Consider the following 22,063-nt stretch of genomic DNA (forward strand, 5'->3'; position numbering starts at 1 on the left):
TCATTCAACAATATTGTCTCTAAAGTTTAAACCTAACTTCTTTCCCTAAAAGTACAATGTATTTTACTACTTACCCAACACTTATATAATAAATAAATAAAATACATGATAAATTTTGTGACATAAAATTAAAAAAGTACGATGTAGCAAATACTAGGTTTTAAAATTTTTACTAAATAAATTCCTTTTAGTGATATAATAGATATAGTAATTGAATCCACATGGGGAGGGTACGTGTGTGATAGAGGTAATTTAATATGTTGATGGTTCACATTTTTGGGACATTAATTTGATACCATGTGTTGTTCACATGCCACTGCTCATTGACCGCCGAAATTGTTACATTCACCACATAAATATTGTTCCCATATGATATCATCTGACATTGACATACATGACTAAGGTATAAACTTTAAAGTCTTTGCACCAAATATTAATTGTTCATCAATTGACACCTATATAAGTTTAATACTAATAAAACAAATTTTCCTACATCGAATTTTAGTTACCTAACATCGTTATTACAGTAACAATTAAGAGTATTAAGAGTATATAGAGTATTTAAATGTGTCTTTTTTTATTAAAAAGTTTAAAGAAGAGTTGGATCTCATGTGTTGGCCTGATAATAAAGGTGTTTGTCGTCTTAGGTGTAATTTTAGTTCAAGTCATATTAGTCACGTTGTTGTTAAAACTTTGCCCTTCTCTTGTAATTCATTAAAAAAAAATTGAAGAAGAATTACGAATAGGAATAAAGTAAATTATATGAACAAAGACAGAATGTAATGGTCAACTAAGATGAAGATTAAAAATTTTGAGTTTAAAATTTAAAATTTTATATTAAAACCACTTAAATTGAATTCAAGAGAGGACAAAATAAAATTTTTATTAAAAAAACTCAAAAATCAAATTGAACTATTAATATTAGAGAGTAATTTAATTGCAATTGTTAAAAATGACTAAACTATATTAGTAGTCACTCAACTCTTTTTTTTTCTTTTTTGGTCACACAACTGTGAAAAATTACAAAATGATCATCTAATTATTAGTAAATTTTATTTTTGGTCACCCAACTATGAAAAGTTACAAAATAGTAACTCAACTGCTCAATTATGTCCATTTTGTCAGTCAACTCTCTTGGGTTTTTGGGTGTTTCTATTTTTATGTTAGACAGTTGGTGACCAAAAAAGACAAAACTAATAATTTGGTGACCGTTTTGTAACTTTTCATAATTAATTGACAAAAAAAAAACATAATTAAGTGATTACTAATGTAGTTTACCAAAAAAAAAGTCGAAGTCATGTTGTGCCTTGGATATGCCCGAAAATAGATTGTCAATAAATTAATAAATAATTTTAAAATCATTAAAATTAAATATGAATATTATTTTTCTTAATAGGTGACATCTTTTGATTCTCTAATATAATATAAACTAGTATGGTTTCACTCACATTTCACGTTTGGTTATTTATTAGTTAAATTATAAAGTAAAAATTTAAAGGTTACAATATATTAAAAGTTATTGTACTTTTTTTATATTAGAATTTAATTCTCATACTTTTATTTTCAGAATTTAGTACCTCTATTTTGTGAAATTAAAAATTTTGGTTCATTTGTTAACACCGTTATAATTCTTCTATTGAATTTGCTAGTGTTTTGAATTTAAAAAAAAATCACTTGGTATCCATGAAATAAAAATAGACATTGTAATATACTTGGATTTAATGGAGAATTTTAACAGTGTTAACAATTATTAAAAATTCACATAAGCGTTTTAATCAAAGTAAAATACTTACACTAGCAAATGAAATTTTAAGAATTGAGATACTAAATTATATCAAAATTAAATTTAAAATTTAAGAACAATATATAGATCAAAACTGAAATTTAACCATTCTTATATAATTTCAAAAGAATAAAGCTGGGATGAAAACTACAATTTAACCGTATTTTTAAAAAATAGTCATCTCCTCATATATATATATATATAAAAGAAAAAAAAAGACGTGTGTCATGAATTAGTGCTTTCCTTTTATATTAGTAGCATAGATTATCATTACATCAAATATAAATTTTATTCCTAATTGTATTTATTTAGTTGTTAAGCAAATATTTTAGGGCAATACATACAAAACACCCACACTAATCAATAGCTTCTCTTTAAGCAATTTGTCCTTCTATTAAACTTTGGTTAAAATATGCTAATGGTGCCAATATAAGTGATTGAAGTATATGTATATATATATAATCAAAAGCTGACCCTTTATGTGTGTGTTTTTTTTTGGGTACATGACCTTTTATGTTGTATGCATGTATTTCATTATTTAAAGAGTTGAAGTTGAATCTTCCACTTATTTATTTTTATATCACTACTTACATTAATAATATATTGTATTAAAATTTTCTTTGCCAACTTCTAAATTGAAAATTAAGGAAAATAATATTGTTAAGAGAGATAGTCATGAATTCAAAATATGAATCGTAAAACGGACATGAAGAATAAGAAATTTAAATATCTAAATCCTATTTTATTGTCTACAAAAGTAAAGCATGTTCGATTTTCTCAAACTCATTATAAATAGTAATTAGAATATTTGCAAATATTTAAATCCGCACTATCAATTGTGGTACTTATACTAAACAAGAGACAAAGGGCATTATATGTCAAATTTTCAAAATTAAGGGACCAATTACAAAAGTCTAAATTCATAGTCCACAGCCCGACCCGGAAATCACAGGTCCATCGTTTTACAATACCCGAATCCATTGTGTAACTATTTGAACCGAAATTACAATTTCACCCTTTCCTAACTCCTTTATAAACGAACCTTCGTGCCCATTTCATAAATCAAAATCACTCTCTTTAGTCATTTACTTTTCAAGAATTCCTTCAAACCTCAACAATGGCTAAAGGCGGCAATAAGCTGACGAAGCTGAAGTCCGTTTTGAAGAAGCTAAACTCATTCAACAACAACAAGCATCAAAGCCGGCCGACAACGTCGAGCTCCGCCGTGGCGGCTTCGGACATCGACGAATTCTCATCGGCCAATCTCCATGCCGTCTACGTCGGAAAATCACGGCGGAGGTACCTTATCAGCTCAGACATTGTCGAGAACCCGTTGTTCCGTGAACTGGCGGAACGATCCGGAGATCAAAACGACGCCGTCATCAACGTGCCGTGCGAGGTTGTGTTGTTTGAACACTTGCTTTGGATGCTCGAAAACGCCGATCCTCAACCTGAGTCATTGGAGGAGCTCGTCGAGTTTTACGCTTGTTGATTTTTTTTTTCCTTTTTTTTATTTTTGAAAATCAGAAGAAATGTTCCCGTGTGGTCGTTCGCATGGTACCGAAGTTGTACATTATGTGATAATGTTGAGAACGGTGATGAAAATTTGGAGGGTGATCAGACAGTTAACGACAGAAAATCGATTTCAATGGCGAGGATTTAACCGAGTTCATGCCCCGGTGAAGAGATTTATATTTGTGTATGTCATTGTTGTTCTTTGTCATTTTTCTTAAAAAAATTTTAAGAGATTAATGAATGTTCATTAATTTTACAAATGTGTTGGATTCCACTGATAAAAAGATTCAAAGTAAAATCTCGAGCTTAAATTATATGGATTGCTTACCACTTAATGGAGGGGAAGTCTTGTTTCGAAGGATTCGACATAAAATCATAAAATTTAAGGTTTTAAATTTTTAAAGGTTTTAAAGTAGTAAGTATATCATCTGGTTGAAGAGATATTCGATTTTAAATTTGATCCAAATTTAATGTAATTATCGAAAACTAGAGGATAAGGAATGGAGAAGATATGGGTGTGATGTTGAAATCATGGACATCATTCAATCTTTATCTCAAACATGACCAAAAAGAAGAGAGGAAAATCTTTATCTCAAACATTCATAATGCTTGAAGAAAAGTACAGTACAGCAAGTTTTTGGGCTCCAACTTCTATGTTTTGTCTTCCTTTTACATAGGCAATATTATTTTATTTTATTAATTAAAATATGTTTCAAGTATTTTGTTTTTTTTATATATTTAGGATTTAATTTCTTTATTTTATTTTTAGAAATTTAATTTATGTATAATATTTGAAAATTAAAAATATTCGTTAGAAAATCATGTAATAAAAAATGGGGTTATAATAGACTTAAATTTAATAAAGAATATTAACAATGCTACACATAAATCAAATTATAATAACATATGTATTTACTTGCATTGAAACTTAGATTTGTCATGTTAAAAAAAAAAACACGGTTAATAAAATTTATGATGACTGCTTCTTTTTCTTAACCGTTGTATATACACGCATGCTTACAAATTGATCCGTTTGTTTTCAATACGTTCAAAATCAAATTTCTCTAGTAAAAATATCACGAAAGCCTCTGTATTAAGAGTTAGATAATATTTTACCCCTCTACTAAAAAATGAACAAATTAATTCATATACGTTAGATTAAAGAGCAGATTAGTCTACCGCCTGAATTAATATAATGATAGTATTTAAAGAAACTTAATTAAAACATTCTGAAAGCTAGAGTCCTTATGATGGAATTAATCATTTATTGAATTTAGTGTGTTAGTGAAGTAAACTTGCTGGCACATGCCCCCTCTGCCTTGCTGGAAAATTGCCCCAAATAAGCAAATCAAAGCCCTAAAATGTCACCTTTTCCCATTACATGAAAAAAATATGCACCACCAAATTTATTATTTAAGCAGCTAAAAACAGAGTGTATTTAACTTTTCTTTGGGGGGGGCCAGCAAGTACGACAATTTTGTGGATTAAGAACATCAACACCAAACAAAACTCTTTGGTAAAATTATCATGAAGGTCCTTGTATTAAAAATTAGATTATATTTTACTTTTTTTCTCATAAAATAAATAAATTAATGCTTGTACGTTAAATCAAAATGCAAACAGGTTAGTTCAGTTAACTTTTCATTTCTACTACTAAAAAACCAACAGTTACACATGACGTGCAGTGCATACCTCACGTTGACGTATAGGAATCAATTTACTTTTTAATCTTACATGCAATGACTAATTTGTTTATTTTTCAGTAAATGAGATTAAATACAATCCGACTCCTAATAAAAACATTTCTACAGTAATTTTACCATTTGCTTTTGTTTAATGTCTTAAAGTATAAATAATATAAAGAAAAAATAATTTAATTTAGTAATATTCTCAATCTATATTAAGAAATGTATTGTTCAATTTGCTAATGATTGGGTTGTTGTTATTTATTTGTTTGAGAATTGAGATGCTTTATTTGTTTATTTATTTATTTTAGATATACCCACACGCTCTGCTAGCTTTGTTGCCTTTTGTTGGTTACACCTCCTCCCCCCGCCCCCCTTTTTTTCAATTGACAGCATATCAAAAATGTCTAATTATGTGTCTAGTCCTTGAATTCTTCGAGCTTGTTTATTTCTAACAATTGAATCCTTTTATATGCTTGATCTAAAAATAATTTTGTTAAATTAAAATGTCACATATTTAAATATTCATTGAGCCACATGATATCGTTTGGTATAAGTACCAAATTAGGATAAAATTAAATTAAGTACCCAATTAAACGTTGAACCCAAACTCAGGTACCAAATGGTATATTAACCAATTAAAAACAATTTTTTATGTGAAAAAAAATGAAGGCGACACGTTGATACATTAAAGTCTATGAAGTTAGGAGATTGGATAGTTTAAAATAATGTTTAAATAAATTGGCGGTGGTGACTTGAGATTGATTAAACTTTGAGATTATTTTATTAAAAGTTAGAAATTAATTAATGGCTCTTAAAAATAATCTCAAATTTTAATTATTTTTTAAAGCCAATAAAGAGAATAATTGAAGCATAAAAAATTGAACAAAAGTCAAATTGAAAGCATAAAAATTTGAAAAATTAGAATTAGAGTCCACACCAAGTAATGCTTATCATTAATAAAATTCATGACAGCTAATTAAAGTGATAATTGTTTTGACATTCTTTTTTTTTTTTGTGGATGAGATAATAAACAATTTTAATTACTTATATTTTATATTATTTATTATATTTTTATATTGGATTTAAAATAATATTTTAGTTTTATTCTTGAATTTTGAATATTAAAAACTATGTTATTAAAATTGAAAATTATACCTTCTTGTTTATATTATATTACAATTTTGTTGTAATTTAAATTATTTAGTTTTTGAGTTTCGCTTTTATTAGTATTTTATTAATATAAAACTAAGACCTTTGTACAAATATGGACTCGTCTCACCAAATTATTTATGGTCATTTTTAATTATTTTATAACATTTCAATAATTTTTTATCTTGAATCCCGAACTCAAACTTAAACACAAACCTTTGAGTTCAAGGTTTGGGGGTTAAGTTTAGGTTCAGGATTTGAGGTTCATAGTTCAAGGTAAAAAATTTATTAAAATTATGTGTCAATGATAAAATTTTTTCTTGAAATGTCATTAAATAATTAGAAAAAGACTATAAATAATGTGATGAGAAGAGTTCATAAATTAATTTATCCATTACACGTATTAATATTCAACATTTAGTTTTTCTTTTCAATAAAACATAAAAAAAGTTTGAATTTCATTTTATTTTCTTTCTAACTTACAATATTTTAATTATCAAAACAACTAATATATTTTAATAGTTTAATCATTTTCAATAATTTAAATAATATTTTTATATTAATTAAATAAATACATAAAATCACATACAACAAATCGAGTTAAAGAAATAATGAAAATTTTATTCTAAACTATATTTTTACGAAAAAATTCTTTTTATATCTTTTGCTGTAAGTTGGAAAAAATATTTTTTAAAAAAAATTTGTAAGTGAATTTAATAAGCTATCATATCTTTTATTTATTAATTTTATTTCACATATAATTTAAATATATTTATTTTTATTTTTAATTTCATTTGTAAAAAAATTATATAAATTGGCAACTAAAAGTAATAATAAATTTAATTTGTTGATGAATGTATAATGGTAAATTGGTAATTAAGATTTAGGGACTGAAAAAAACAAAAAAGAAACTCAAATTAAGGGATGGAGTGACAGCAAATAGATGAAGACAAAGCTAGGGGAGCTACCTTCCATAAATAAAATATAATTAAAATGATTTTTAAAAAAAAGAAAGAAAAAAAAAGACAAGCGGCATTTGCGGCTTTTTAGGGCAAGATGCTGTCCATCTCTCTGCTTGTCCTTTTCTGTAAATAACAGCTGCTATGTCTATGTGGGGAATATTTGTCTTTTCATTCTCAGCCACTCCCTCACTCACTCCTCTCCTAATTTTTCCAACTCTTTTTTTTCTTTTTGAAATTAGGATATTCATTATCGGTAACTGTCTCTCTAGATGATTAGTCATAAAAACGCTCTATTTAGAACTGTATGAATAGATATCAAATTCTCGAGTACATAATTAAGAGTTTTGATGCTTAAATATAATAAAATATTAAAAATTAAGACAAATTATTTAGTGCATAAGGAGTGAAGTTTCAAAACTCTACAAACAAAATTAAGAGTTTGTGGAATAAATACTAACAATGTATTATATATTCACCCTTATATTGATAAAATTTTATAACGAAAACCGCAATATAAAATTTTAGAGTCCAATGTAATATAATTAATTAGCAAAAAGTAATTTTAAGTATTTTTCGTTAACTAAATAATAAATCTAACTAAATGAATCAAACATAGTATTATAACATACTCACCGATAATGTGCTAAATAATCTCTATTGCTAAAAGTAATCTTACATGTTAAAAGACGAATTGTTAAAAGATATAGGTATAAATGAGACAAGGTTCTAAAACCTTAAAAAATTCAATTTAAAATTTAAAATTTTAATGAAATAAATAATTTAGGGACAAATATAAAATTATACATGAATTTTGGTCTAATATGTAATTTGATACAAGAATTTTAATTTGGTGCAACTATACAAATGGATCTTTTATTGTAGTTCAAATATATACATGAAATTTTGATTTTGATTCAATTATATATATTTAAAGAAATAAATACATCGGTTTATTTTTATATTGAATAAATATAATTATTTGTATATGTGTCATGTTAGTGATTTGTAAAAATTGAATCAAATTAACATTTACCACTATACCCAACACTTGTTGATAAAATATCACGTGTTTTTAAGTAATATTATATCAAATTAGTAAAATTTTACATTCTAATAACCGATGTCCATATGTTGGGCCGATCAAACTAGATTTTAAAAATTTTAAGCTGACCCGATTGTCCAAAAGCCGATATTATTGTTTAAAAATAATAAATATTAAAAATATATTATTTTATATTAATATTTACATATTTATAATTCACTTCAAATAAAATTATTTACAACATATATATATTAAAAAATATGTGAGTGAAAATAAAATTATATAATACATATATTTATAAAAGTTCACAAAAAATGAGGTCATATTTTTATAGATTTTATATAAAAAATAAAATGACAAAAATATCTTCAAAACATATTTATTATTTTGTAAAATATTTGGATATTTGGTAAATTTTTTAATTGAAATGGGACTTGATTGATGAGTGAAATCAATTCAACCAATCATTTAATATATACTAAATTTTGACATACGTTCTTGCTAGATGCTCGTTTGGCATAGGTTTAAACAGTATTACATCTATCTCCATCTTTGATATTGTATAGAAAAATTAATGAAAAGTATAATAATGCAAGTTCAAATATTATTATTTTCATTATATGTATTTTTGTCTAAACTTATAAAATACATAAAGACATAAATAATTGAAAATATATTTTTTACTTTGTAAATATTTTTAAATAATTTATTAATTAAATTGAGACCCGTAGAAACTCGAAAATTACTTAATAAAGTATAGGTTATAGATAATGTGTAAGTAAAATAAATGAGATAAGAACAAAGATGCATTCATGATGTTAATTTAAATCTTATATGTAAATGGAAAAAGAATGAGAGAGCTCACGTGGGATTGTGTCGTGGAAATGGGATTTTGGGGGTGAAGGATGAGGAACTTTTTTCATTAATTTTACATAATTATTGTTATTATTAATTCTAAAATATAGTAATATAATTTTTAAGAAATTACTACAATCATGATTAACTTTCCAACATGAGATTCTTTTGGCATTTTTAATGTTTATTTTATAGTTTATGTTTGAAGTTTGTAGATGTTCTTTCTAACAATATTCGGGGTTTATAGAATAGATGATATAATTTTGTACCCTTGAACTTGGCAATCAAGTCCATTTTAGCACTTGTGGTTTTTCTTGGTTCACTTTGGTATATGAACTTGGAAACTAAATCCATTTCGGTCACTGAACTTAATTCCGTCAAGATTTGATTACGTGACTAGTGTTCTTGGAATATGATTGGATTGGTCAGTCAAACTGATTGGATTAAGAACTGACCAGTACGCTAGTTCAAACAAAAAGATTGAACCGATTAAATTTTATTTTTTAAACTTTTTATGAATTTTAAATTATTTATTTAATTATTATTGGTCTAGTAGCTGAATCGATAATTGAATAGAGAACAAGCGGTTTGATTGGTTCAACCACCAGTTCAATTATTAAAACACTATGCATGACACGTTAAGATTATATCACGTCATCACCTAAAAATTTATATAATTTTTTTAATTTTCAAGTGATAATATAACACAATCTCAAGGTGTTATATCTTTATTTTCAAGTTCGAGAATCAAAATAAAAATATTTACCCTCACACATACAGCAAAGATTTGGATGAAAATATTTTGTTAAATTCTCAACAATGATTTACATGAAAAGGTAGGATTGTTTGATAAATTAGGTATTAAAATCTCATTTTTCACAAACATTATATTTATAATATATTATGTACATTGCACCTTATTATTATTCCTACACATCCTCTTTGATATTGATATCATCTAATAAGATTTTTCACTTTAAGAAGATATGACATGACTTGATCTGCTCAACACCAAACCTACAACTCCATGTTACAGATCATTTCCAAAATCATGTTACATGCCTCACATGACTTACTTTTAAAGTTTCAACTAATTATTACTATTAATAATTAACTAAATTTATGAATATGATTTGGGTTTAAAATATTCTTTTCTATTTTTAAGTTTGAATCCGATTCGATTTGATTTATCATAGTATAATCAGTACATTTTGTGTTTATCGAGCTGAGCTAAAATACGATGTGAAAGTAATAAAAAGAGTACATATTATGATTGAAATATAAGATTTACTAAATGTTGCATTTTAAAGATATTTTAAATATTAATTCATATAGTTAAACCATGGGTCATGAACCAACTTTAACTTTTTATTATTATACTATACATCATTTAAGTCTCATCATATGTGAAATTCAATAATTATATTAGAATTATGTAAATATAATATGTTTTCTTTTAAGTTTATAAGTACAAATAAATAATATCAAAATCAATTATAATCAAAATCAAGTATAGTGAAGTACAATCAAATTAATATCCGAAACGAAATCAGAATAATTTTGAAGACAACCCATGCACAATGAAATTTAAGTATAGTGAGAGTCGAATTTAAGGCATTACCATCCCAATAATCTCAACTTTTGCTGACATGAGCAAAGCTTGAGCAAGTACAACTTGAACCCAGACCATACTTAAGTCAGTAAACATCCTTAACCATCAGGCCATCACGTGAAATTTTTAGTAATAGATTATTAATATAAGTTGTAATTAATATGTCCAACGTATATATATTATAGATATAGACATGAGTAGGAGCATGAGAGGCCCAATTGAAGCTGCCATTGATGAGTCTCCTTCAAGCCTGTTTTCTAAATAAAAAACTCGAATATATATAATTTAAAATTTTTTTCGATTTGATCTTTAAATTATGTTTGTTTTTCTATTTTGGTATTTTTTTCTTACTTTAATACTTAAGATATCTTTTGGTTATAGATTTTAGTTCAAAATTGTAACGTGTTAAAATAAAAACTTTGTCCAATAAAATCATACCATCTGTCTTAATTTTCCAATGTGATTTGCATGAAAAGAAAAAGCTTTTCTTTATAATTAAACGACATGGAAAAATTATGACAATAGCATAGTTTTATTGGACTAGAGTTTTTTCAACGAAAATAAAACTTAAATATCCAAATGGAATAAAACAAAAGTTTAAGTACTAAAGTAATAAATAGGCATTTCTTAGGGGTCAAATAGTGAATAAAGCCTAAAAGTAGAAATCATGAAAACATGAAATCTCTGGTTGACATGAAACAGCCAGTAATGGTGATAATGGCATTGAGAGGGTGGGGGCCATTCAATTCAACGCAAACTCATGAGTTGTATACCAATTTGCATGTTAAAGTAAAAGCATGCATATATATATATATATATCCTAATCACACACCTGAAATTTTTTATCCTAATCACAAAATTTCAATACCATCCATCTAAATTTAATTTAATTCGATTTAATAATAAAAATTAATAATTTAAATTTAAAATGATTTAAACTTGAAATGGATTGAACTCAAAATTAATTACCTGAAATTATTGATAAAAAAAAAAACTAGAATAATATGATCCCTCTGTCACCCTCATAATAAAAAGGGTAATCTTGTATTCAAGATATGGAAAGAGCTATTAGGTGCTCCATTTTTATAGTTCACATTGAGGCTAAAATTATATAGAAAACCTCCCAGATTCTACGAGTGAATAAAAAATTAAATTTATATTAGATTTTACTTGAATCACCTCATTTATTTTTTTGAAGAGAAATTGATTTAGGCCCTGGTTGGATGGTTGGAAGAAAAGAAGTATTCCTTGTTAATATGCCTCAAATGATCCATATCTTGTGGTTAAATATTGATCAACACATTGAACTATCCATGTGGTCAAAGCCCTCATAGTCTAGGCACAACAACTAATTATTAGGAGTGCACTCTACCATTGAGTTAATAGCTTGTTGCGAGGGCCTCCCACTAGGGTTCTGCTATGCCCAAAGCGAAAGAGGTCCCATCCTTCGCTTTCCTTTTTACACCCTTAAGTCGCGACAGGAAAGGACCTAGGGGCATATAAGGAGATTTTATCAACTTGTTTTGACATATAGATACTTATGATTTTTTGTATTTTTAAGGGTTAAATCACTTTTTGGGGCCGCAACTTTGGCAATTTTTCCTAAAGTAGGGCTTGAACTTTATTTGGTCTAAGTTACGCCCTAAGCTTGATAATTATTCTTACATTGGGGCTTAAACTTTTTTTTATCAAAGTTAAGACCTGAACTTAATAATTGTTCTCATATTGAGGCTTAAACTTTTTTTTTGTCCAAGTTAATCCTTAAAAACCCTAAAGTTCAAGTCTCAATATGGGAACAATTGCCAAGTTTATGCCCCTATGCGGGAACAATTGCCTAAATTTTTTTTTATCCAAGTTAGGACCTGAACATGATAATTATTCTCATATTGAGGCTTAAACTTTTTTTTATCGAAGTTAATCCTAATAATTTGAATATATCTAGACCTAATTAGAAACAAATTTAAACCAACCCAAACATGAGTGGACTTACAAGATTAAAATCTAAAGAAAACCATACATATTTTATAGAGGGCAAAATTAAACTTAAAATCTCGAAATTTTTAAAACTTCAATCCTATCCATAAACCTAAGCTTGGTTCACATAACTTTTTTTGTATTCTTCTTGCATTTGAGTAATAAAATACACCATGTTCAATGGAAACATTGTCGCTTTTTTCATATATATCTATATATATATGCTATCATTTTCATGGGTGGCTCAAGAAATAAATTTGTTTGGAAGAGGGGGAGGGGCTAAAGCATTGCATTCAACTATTACAAGCATAGGTATCTTTCAGACATTACTGTATTTTTACTCTCAATGGTATCGTTGTTATCACTACAATCCAAATATTCAAGACCATATTTAAACGACATCACATGTGATGTTCTCAAAGTCTAAAATCCCACGTTCCCACCGAGCTATAACTATGGGTTCTATTCATCCTCTCAGAAAAAAAAAAAAACATATCTAGACTTGAGTGAAGGGACTAAAATGCAATTTGTGATAAAGAATAGGGACTTTTTACTGTACTGTTGCCTTATAATTGTCTAAATCATTGAATCCAATAAAGTATATTAAAATTACTCCTTTGGGTGATATTTTTGCTCCTTTTTATAATGCATTTTTGCTCTTTTTTTGTTTCAATTAAAAGGACTGAAATGAAATTCGAAGTATAATACAGGGGCTTCTATGGTGAACAAAAGTTCAGGTCAAAAAGAAAAGAACAGCACGCAAGTAGCCATGCATGTGCAACAAGGAAAAAGAGGACCACCTCAACGTGGATAATGATAATTAATGAACATATTGAATGCTTATGTTCTTTTACATGTGTAGGACTAAAATAGAAGAAAATCAAAATATGGCCAAAAAGATTTATGTCAAAAGCTAGGGCGGAACCTTGCTGGAGTTAGAGGAGACCTTGACTCTTCAAATTTTTGGAAAATATTGATTATGCCCTTTAAAATTTTTAATTAGAACCCTTTAAAATATTTAAAAATTTTAATTAAATCTCATGAAATTTTTAAAAAATTTAAGTAGGTCCTCCCAAACTTAGCATCATTCATGGGTAGTCAAAAGCTTAACATGAAATTTTGAATATATGTGCATGAGGGGGAAAAAAGAGGAATAATGAGATTATTTTCCTTTTGATTCAATAATGAGTTAGTAGGATCCCAAGTTCAATTTATTTTAATTTAGTTTATTTATGCAATTATTTTAAAGAGAATCCATCAAATAAGTTTGAAATTTGAACCCTTCTTTTTTAATCTTAGAGAAGTAATGATATTTTATTTTTTACAATTTTAAGAGGAAGGAAGGTCTAATTGTGGTTTTAACCCTTCGACTATACTACAACTTGAGATTCTATCTTTCTATTTTAATTGACATAATTTAGTGTAGTTATTTTTGGAAAGTTATTCATAGATCTAAATTGATAATAGTGTTAATTTCAACCATTAAGGTAATTGGGTGTGATTTGTGAATTTTTCTTCTTCTCTGAGAGCAAGCTTAAGCATTGAACTGACATTTAAATGAATTATCGGTTGAAAATACTTAATTGAATTTTTATATAATATTGCTTGTGTAGTCAAATAACAATAAAACAAATTTCATATCATATCAGTTTAGACCTAAAAGGATAAACTTACGTTATTTATCAAATCATTCTAAAATAGATAGAAAAGTTAACATGTGTTTATTTTACTGACATAGCATACACGTGAATGCTACATTAGTAATTAATTAATTTTTTAATATATAAAAATTCAAAAAATATAAAATATTTTTAATTTTTAAAAATTAATTGTTGAGGTGGCATACACATGGACTTCCACGTGGCTGCCATATCAACAAATATTAACTTTTCCATCAATTTTGAGGTGATTTGATAATCAATGTAAATTCAAAAGCTAAAAGAGGTGAAATTTTAAATGAATGGTTAAAATGATTTTTTTTTTATGAAATTAAAGGATTAAATATGTAATTTTCCTTTTATTGTTTCTTATGAAATATGCTATAATCATTGGTTTGAAATAGATTGAATTATTGGGGCCCAAAAGAGTTGGAAATGAGTTCCCATGTTTGAAATGGAAAGTTTAGTCTTGGGGGATTAATGAAGCCTCCCATGGAATGGAACTATGAGGAGGAGAAAATGATTACTTCAAGTTTTGAAAATGCTTTCAATTGCGTGGAGGATTAAATTACTTCAAGTATAAATTATGAAGTTACACGTTATTTATATAAGATGAAACTCGAATCACATAATGAAAAATTTTCAGATCCTTCTCTTGTCACTAAGTTAAAAAATTATTGGCTAAATTAATTTACTCTTCAACTTATAATATAGCTTAACGAAAAAAATGGTATGACTTAGGGTTTATTAGCAAATTAACCTCTAAATTATACCCAATTTTCAGTTTGACACTTAAATTCTTTTGGGTTAGATTTAGTATTAAAGTATCAATTTTGTCTTAATTTACCCACAATAAGAATATAATATGTGGCACGATTTGATTGGATACCATATGCTTATACTAAAATGATAGTTTTGTTACTTTTCAAGTAAAAGACTTGAAATTTAAGTAAAATTAGAAGCCAATTTGCTAACAAAAATATTTACATTTTAACAAAATCTAACCAATTGTATTGAGAAAACTTTTGTGAAGCTCATCTTAGCAAAAGAAATAAAGAAAAAGAAGCCCATCACACCCTTCAATACCAAGTATGGCCCATGGACAAGGATTTACCAAATCTACATGTCATTGGGCCAAGCCCATGTTTCCAAGGAGCCTAGTCACTACTAGTTGCCAACTATGGCAAGTTGTCATATGAACAGACCACAAACTTCAGCCTAATTATGATTTTCTTTATTGTATCATACTCAATTTAAAAATTTTGTTGGATTGAGTTTTAGTTCGATTGGTATAAGTATTGTTGCCAATGCAAGATGACGTGGGTTTGAGTATGATCAGAACCTATAATGAAATTATTTAAAAATTTTAAAAAAATTGTTTTTATACTTTTAATTCAATATAATTTAGTTAGTCCACATATATAATTTTTAAAAACATAAAGCGAAATCCCAGATTTTCATTTTTCAATTATAATTATTAAAATAGATATATAAGTTGAAAAGAAATTTCAAACTCAATTTTATAATATACGATGAAAACCGTAACTTAATAATAAATTCATTCTTCATTTAGTGATTAGAACTACGAATAAATATTAATAATAGTAGGAGAAGAAGACGATGCCAATTAAAGTATAAAGATTAAATTTCTAATAAATATAGTATATGGACAAAGATTTTGACCATTAATTCGTACCTTTTAATGATGTTAGTAATTTAGCCTAATAAAAATACCCATGTCAAATTAAAGTATAGGGGCTAAATGCTCGAATTTATTATAATACAAGTGCATACCATAATTTGACCATGAACTCATTTTGGACTATGACATAGCACTAATAATAATAGGACCTATGCCAAAATTTGACCATAATTTGACCATAAACTCGTACCTATCAATGGGGTTAATGATTTGGATTAAGGCATAACATTAATAATAGTAAAGAGAACTTGTACTAAGTTATAGGGACTATATCCCCAATTATGTATAGTAGAGGGGCAAAAACCTGAATTTTAACCATAAATTGTTACCTAATATCATTGCTCTCACCGACATGTTGGTGAATAAACAAATTGAGAACTGTGGGTGTTGTTCTAGTACCAAATTGTTTTAGGTTTAATGATTAGGCAGAAATGGGACAACTCATTCATAAGATTTGGTTGGAGCATACTTTCCAAAAGCACATGACGGTACAAATAATATATAATCACTTGCATTGCACCTCCCAACCAAAATAAAAATTGAGGGTTAAAATATGCTTTTAGTCCCTGTACTTTAAAAGTTAAAGTCCTCCTACTTTATTGATTGAAAAATCTTAGTCCAATCATTAATATCATAAATATTTTCGGTCATATTTGCTAACTTGGAATTTCGATTAGACTGTACAGAAACTATCAATGACGAAAATTTTAACTTTTAAAAGTACAAAGGACTGAACCTTAAATTCCATACAAGTAAGGAACTAACAACATATTTTAACCAAAACAGAGTATTTTTCATCCAACTACACTATAACACCATGTGCTAAAGGTTCCTAATATTCCATTCAACTGAACAGCAAACCAACAAAACGACGACCGGAATGTGGTTATCTCATTCGGCATTCGAGACAAGACTCGAAACTGATGAACGAAGGGAGGAAGCATGTATGATGCTTGTTCCTAGGGATCTAACAGGGTAATTGACTCAACTATGCGAATGACAAGCCTAAAACCAGATACTAATCCGTAAAAGCTTAACCATCTTGCGATTCGACATCGGATTTCCTAATCGGGGACTGATTCGTTATGGTTTTATGAACAATAAAAGTGTTCCATTACCAATCAAACATTATATGGCAATCACATTCAAGTAAAGGACACAAAGGTTTCACCATTTGCCCCCCTCATTACATTCATTCCATAAAACCTGAATTTTCCTATCTAAAAAGCTTCCTACTGATTGCAAATTAACAAGAAAAGAAGAAGAAAAGGAAAAGTTTTGCATACAAAAGAGATCTTGCTTTAACCTCGAAGTTCTTGGCACGATTACTCGTTCGGCCTGATGTTCAATGAATCTCCACCTGCAAATGAAAACATATGGGAACTTCATATTGGGGCACAGTTTATGAACAATAAATCATTTAAGGTAGGCATTTACCTCTTCGGAAATCGAGTTATCAAGTATAGGGTAACCTTTAGGATGGTTCTCTATACACTGCAAGAGATACTTGAAGATCTCGATCTCACACGGGAGAGTAAGGCCGCCATTATGATCGTACCCAAATTCATCCTTCGCTTTTTCCAACAAAACCTTAAAGACGGGATGAGTGAGGTACGTCGTGGGGATGATAAACCTCCGAAGCTCTGGCCCAACATAAACTGCCAAGTACCCTTTTGGAACATCAGGAGGCGGTTCAGGACTAGGGCAGCTTTCCTCATCGGAATCGCATGCCATAACATTCGTTAACCTTCGGTTAATCACTCGCCGGTTTTCTTCCGGATGCAAGGCGTTTGGCCTCGAGCCTAACGTCACAGTTTGCCACTTATGAAGAATTTCTTTTAGTTTAACAATTTGCCGGATTTTGGTCAACTTGCTACCACCATGATCATTCATCATTAAAACTTGACACCACAACAGTGAAAAATGAAACCAGGATTGGAATTTTGTAGTGTTTTTTGGATATTGCACTACATCATGTTCATACATAATAAACATCCGAATTAGTACATTACAAAACATAAACCGAACCAATCTAAACCGGAATAACAAAACATACATTAGATCTGCAGAAAAACTAAGGCTAGCCTAATTTTCAATAACCTAATCATGATCATCCTCCAACAATGAAAAATCAATGTAAATTGAACCCTTTTTAAAAATTGTAATCCAAATTCTGATATTTCTGACCAACAATTCAATTGAAACCTTAAACCATGCTAAGAAAAAAAAACATTATCGACAAAACAACAAGACAAAACTGTCCCTTTCACATAAATTCTTCTTCTTTTTCCTTGTCATATCAACCTGACCCAGATTTTATTTCTCAAAAAAGTCAAATAGGAAGGAAAAAATACAAACTTTATTAATACCTGAATATGGGGGAGGAATTAGCAAAGAACCCAATGAAGAAAAGCCATTGCAGAGGAGGAAAAGAAGAGGCTTTATGAGAATGGTTAAGCAAAAACTCTCCAATTAGAGAAATTGAAAGAATAAAAAGGAAAATTTTAAAAAATATTAGAAAATAAATATTGGGTTTTTTAAAATTGAAAATAAATAATGGTTAGGAAAATCAAAGTTGGGGTTGTTTTAAATTTGGAGGATTATTAATAAAAGTTGATGGCTCAATGGCTAAAGCGAGTGTATCGGAGATTGGAGTTTTCCGGCTTTTATGCTTACTTTTTCGGTTCTTATACAGATTTGTGCTAACAAAGGCTAACATGGATACTCAATTTGAGTTATATCAAAATCTATTTAAGTTTGAGGTGAATTAGAGATATGATTGAGTTATTCAAGTTCGAGTTTAAGTTTAATTAAGTTTTTTATCAATTTTCATATTCAAGCCTAAGAGCAAATTCAAATTATTTTTTAGTAGAAGTTGAATTTAATTATAATTTTTCATAGAGCAAAATATAAATTTATTATGTATTAATTTATAATTTTATCATTTTGAAGAGATTAAATAGATTTTCTTTTTCTCATTTTTGGGGGCTAAAGTATAACTTTTATTATATATTAATTTATAATTTATATATAAGAGGATTTAATTGAAAATTTTTCATTTTAGAGCTAAGGTGTAATGTCATTATATATTAAATTATAGTTTCTCTGTTTATAAGGGGATTGAACTGAAAATTTTTTTTTTTTTGGGAGGGGGCCAAGGCCTTGCTTGTCTCCCTTAGATTAACCTCCGCTCAAGTTTGCACTTAAGCTCAATTAAGCTTATATGTATTCAAGCTCAAATCCGACTCGATAATTAAGCTTAAGGTTTGTAACATATATTAAGCGAAATAATGTAATGTAAATAATATAAAACTATTTAAAATAAAACAACTTGATAAGGCTCACAAACCAATAAATCGAGAATTACTAAGTTTGAATTCGACTTAACTAATAGCACAATCTTTAGCTAAACTAAATAGTCACCAAATTAAATTTAAGCTATTTTTAGTTGATAAGACTATAATCGAAACTTATTTAGACCTAAACCAAAATAAATCTACTCAGGACTTAAATATGGTGAGACATAAATCACGATAAATATAGGATAACTCATACATAATTATTAATAATGGTAATATTATATTATTTGATGATATATTATTATTAGAGAAATTTAGTTCAAATCAATTTTAAAAGGAACAAACAATAGTAATATTTTTAGTCAATGGTATAGTAATAAATTTAGCTATCAAAGTTTACATATTTTGCCAATCAACATTTAAACATTTTGTCAAATTGATCTTGATCTAACAAATTTAGGTCGCAACATTAATATATTTTGTCGATATTTACACATAATATATAAATATTAAGATCTAAACTTGTTATTATATGAATCAAAATTATGTACAATTGAAAGAGAACAGTCGTTATGATTGATTACCATTAATTGCTCACTTTTAAAATTGTCGTAAATTAAATTGCTCCATTTTTTTAAAGAAACCAATTTACCCAACATCAAAATTAGAAAAGACTGGAGATATGTTTTTATCGTAAATACAAACCTTATAAATTTTATTTTGATTAAAGTAACAAAAGGGGACCACCTTAATAACTCTTGCTTTGTTGTAGTTTTATCTTTTTATATATCAACCGATACTAATTAGGACTTATGATGGTTCGGTTCATAATATACTTATAATGATAAAAAAATAATAAATTTTATTCAAAATATTCAATGAATAATTACATTCGAGATTTAGCTGGCTGTTTCCCTCAGTAATATATTTTGTCTGGAAACGAAGAGTCGTGGAGGGGATGTAGCTCAAATGGTAGAGCGCTCGCTTTGCATGCGAGAGGCACGGGGTTCGATCCCCCGCATCTCCATACCATTTTACATTTTGATTCTATTAAATTTTGGTCAAATTTTTTTATTAGACCCTATACTTTGCCTAAATTATGGATTTGGCACCTATACTTTAATTTGATCAATTTTAATCATTTTACTTTTTTGAATTGGTCAGTTTTAGCCCTGACCAAACGGTAGTAGCTAAATCCATGATTTTAGTAGCTATGTTTTCAAATTTTGAATTTTTTATCTTAATAAAAACGATAGTTGTTAAAATCTATTAACTAGTTTTTTAGTAGTAATATATAAAAATAATAAGTTTTATATGTCATTACACATATGATAATATGATGAAGACTAAAATTTCAAAATTCTGAAAGCACATGGACTGAAAATCACCAAATTTAAAATATAAGGATTTAAATCCACAATTTTACATAGTACAGGTACTAAAAATAGAATTTAACCTTAAATTTTGGTTGTTACATTTTTTGGGCTTTCTAGAGTGGGATTTTGGATTGCCAAAGAACTACCAAGAGGTCTGCTTCTTATTTGCAATATGGGTTCATTTCTTATGTTTTGATTCTATGGAAATTGTTATTTATTAAGAAAAATGAGATCCCAATGTAGTTTTTAATTCATCACACTTCACCATTATTTTTATAATTTCATCAAAACCAATCTCACTACCTATCTAAACGAACCTTCAAAAAAATATCAATAAATGAATTTTTTCGCACACTACTCACCGTTTTAGTAATTAATATTTTTTCATATTCCTACTTTTATTTTTAATCTCTTACAGATTAATTTTACTAACCATCCAAATAAACTTTCAGAAAAACTAAATTTTCATCTGCAATACTCAATTTTATCACTACAGTAATTAATACCACCTTACCCTTATTTTTAATTTCAAAAAGGATTCAAATAAATTGCTAGAATATATTTTTCATCTACTACAATGTATTGACCACAAAGGACTTGTGGGCAATTTATGTAATATATCCCAATAAAAGAAAGGTATAGTTAATTTGACATGCATTATCTCTGTCGGTCTATTTGAAGTCATTGAAAGAAAGCAGCCTAAGACATGACTCATGGTTAACCCCAAGAATTAGTGGTTGTTGTTGTTGACAACTTTGTAAGTTAAATCTATCACTTATGACATGCATGACCCTATAAGGAATTATTGAATTAATGGTGATCAAAATAGTTATATATAGTGGATTCGAAATTTATGAAATTACAAGTAAATATCAGCGAAAGAGATGGGCATTTAAAAATGATAAATTTGTTATAGATTTTTTTAAAATTTTGTAAATTTATTTTTGACTTTTTTAAAGTAATATTTTAGCTTCGCTTTTGAGTAAGGAGCTAATTGTTTCTTAAGTAAAAGTTCGGGTTTGAATATTGTAGATAAAGAAAACAATGTTAGAAAATTTTTTTCCTTTTATTTAAGAATTTAACCTGACTGATTTTCAAATTTAATCAAGATATATTATCTGATTACCGATTATTGAAGACGTAACAACGTGGAATTTATTTAATCTCTTGCCTCAAATTGATGTTTAGGTTGGTAGAGATTTAGGGGACTAGGCCTCTAGAAGGTTTAAGCTTGTGGTGATGAATAAATGGTAGCTAATTATATATTGCTTAATTCTATGGTAAGTTTGAGAACGAAACATAGAAGCAAATGAAGCACACTGTGAGTCAAATGCATGAACCACTCAGCCAAATTTACTTCATAGTGAAGAATTTGTTAATCGGAGGTGTGAGACAAAAGCATAGTCTCCAAATGCTGAACAGATTCTGTGTTGCTGTCAATGTGATTG

The 22,063-nt window shown here is 27.8% G+C and overlaps 2 protein-coding genes and 1 non-coding gene across 3 annotated transcripts; 2 read left to right on the forward strand and 1 right to left on the reverse strand.

Annotated features, from left to right (window-relative positions):
* Positions 1-2,825: 2,825 nt before the first annotated feature.
* On the forward strand, positions 2,826-3,558 carry LOC108485179 (auxin-responsive protein SAUR76-like). The gene has a single exon (XM_017789026.2). It carries the CDS (start codon positions 2,901-2,903, stop codon positions 3,273-3,275), a length of 375 nt encoding a protein of 124 aa, XP_017644515.1. The 5' UTR covers positions 2,826-2,900; the 3' UTR covers positions 3,276-3,558.
* Positions 3,559-17,029: 13,471 nt separating this feature from the next.
* On the reverse strand, positions 17,030-18,581 carry LOC108485233 (protein SMALL AUXIN UP-REGULATED RNA 10-like). Its single transcript, XM_017789071.2, has 3 exons — positions 18,310-18,581; positions 17,378-17,907; positions 17,030-17,300 (listed from the first exon to the last, which is right to left on the reverse strand). Exons 2-3 carry the CDS (start codon positions 17,834-17,836, stop codon positions 17,286-17,288), a joined length of 474 nt encoding a protein of 157 aa, XP_017644560.1. The 5' UTR covers positions 17,837-17,907; positions 18,310-18,581; the 3' UTR covers positions 17,030-17,285.
* A 1,612-nt stretch (positions 18,582-20,193) lies between these two features.
* Positions 20,194-20,266, forward strand: TRNAA-UGC (transfer RNA alanine (anticodon UGC)). Its single transcript has one exon. It is a non-coding gene; the product is annotated as a tRNA-Ala (tRNA).
* Positions 20,267-22,063: the final 1,797 nt, after the last annotated feature.

Source organism: Gossypium arboreum, chromosome 7 (assembly GCF_025698485.1).
Source record: "Gossypium arboreum isolate Shixiya-1 chromosome 7, ASM2569848v2, whole genome shotgun sequence".
NCBI classification, from domain to species: domain Eukaryota; kingdom Viridiplantae; phylum Streptophyta; class Magnoliopsida; order Malvales; family Malvaceae; genus Gossypium; species Gossypium arboreum.

Excerpts from the sequence above, each read along its gene's own strand:
- LOC108485179 (XM_017789026.2), top strand. The coding sequence starts at position 2,901 with ATGGCTAAAGGCGGCAATAAGCTGACGAAGCTGAAGTCCGTTTTGAAG.
- LOC108485233 (XM_017789071.2), bottom strand. The coding sequence starts at position 17,836 with ATGATGAATGATCATGGTGGTAGCAAGTTGACCAAAATCCGGCAAATT.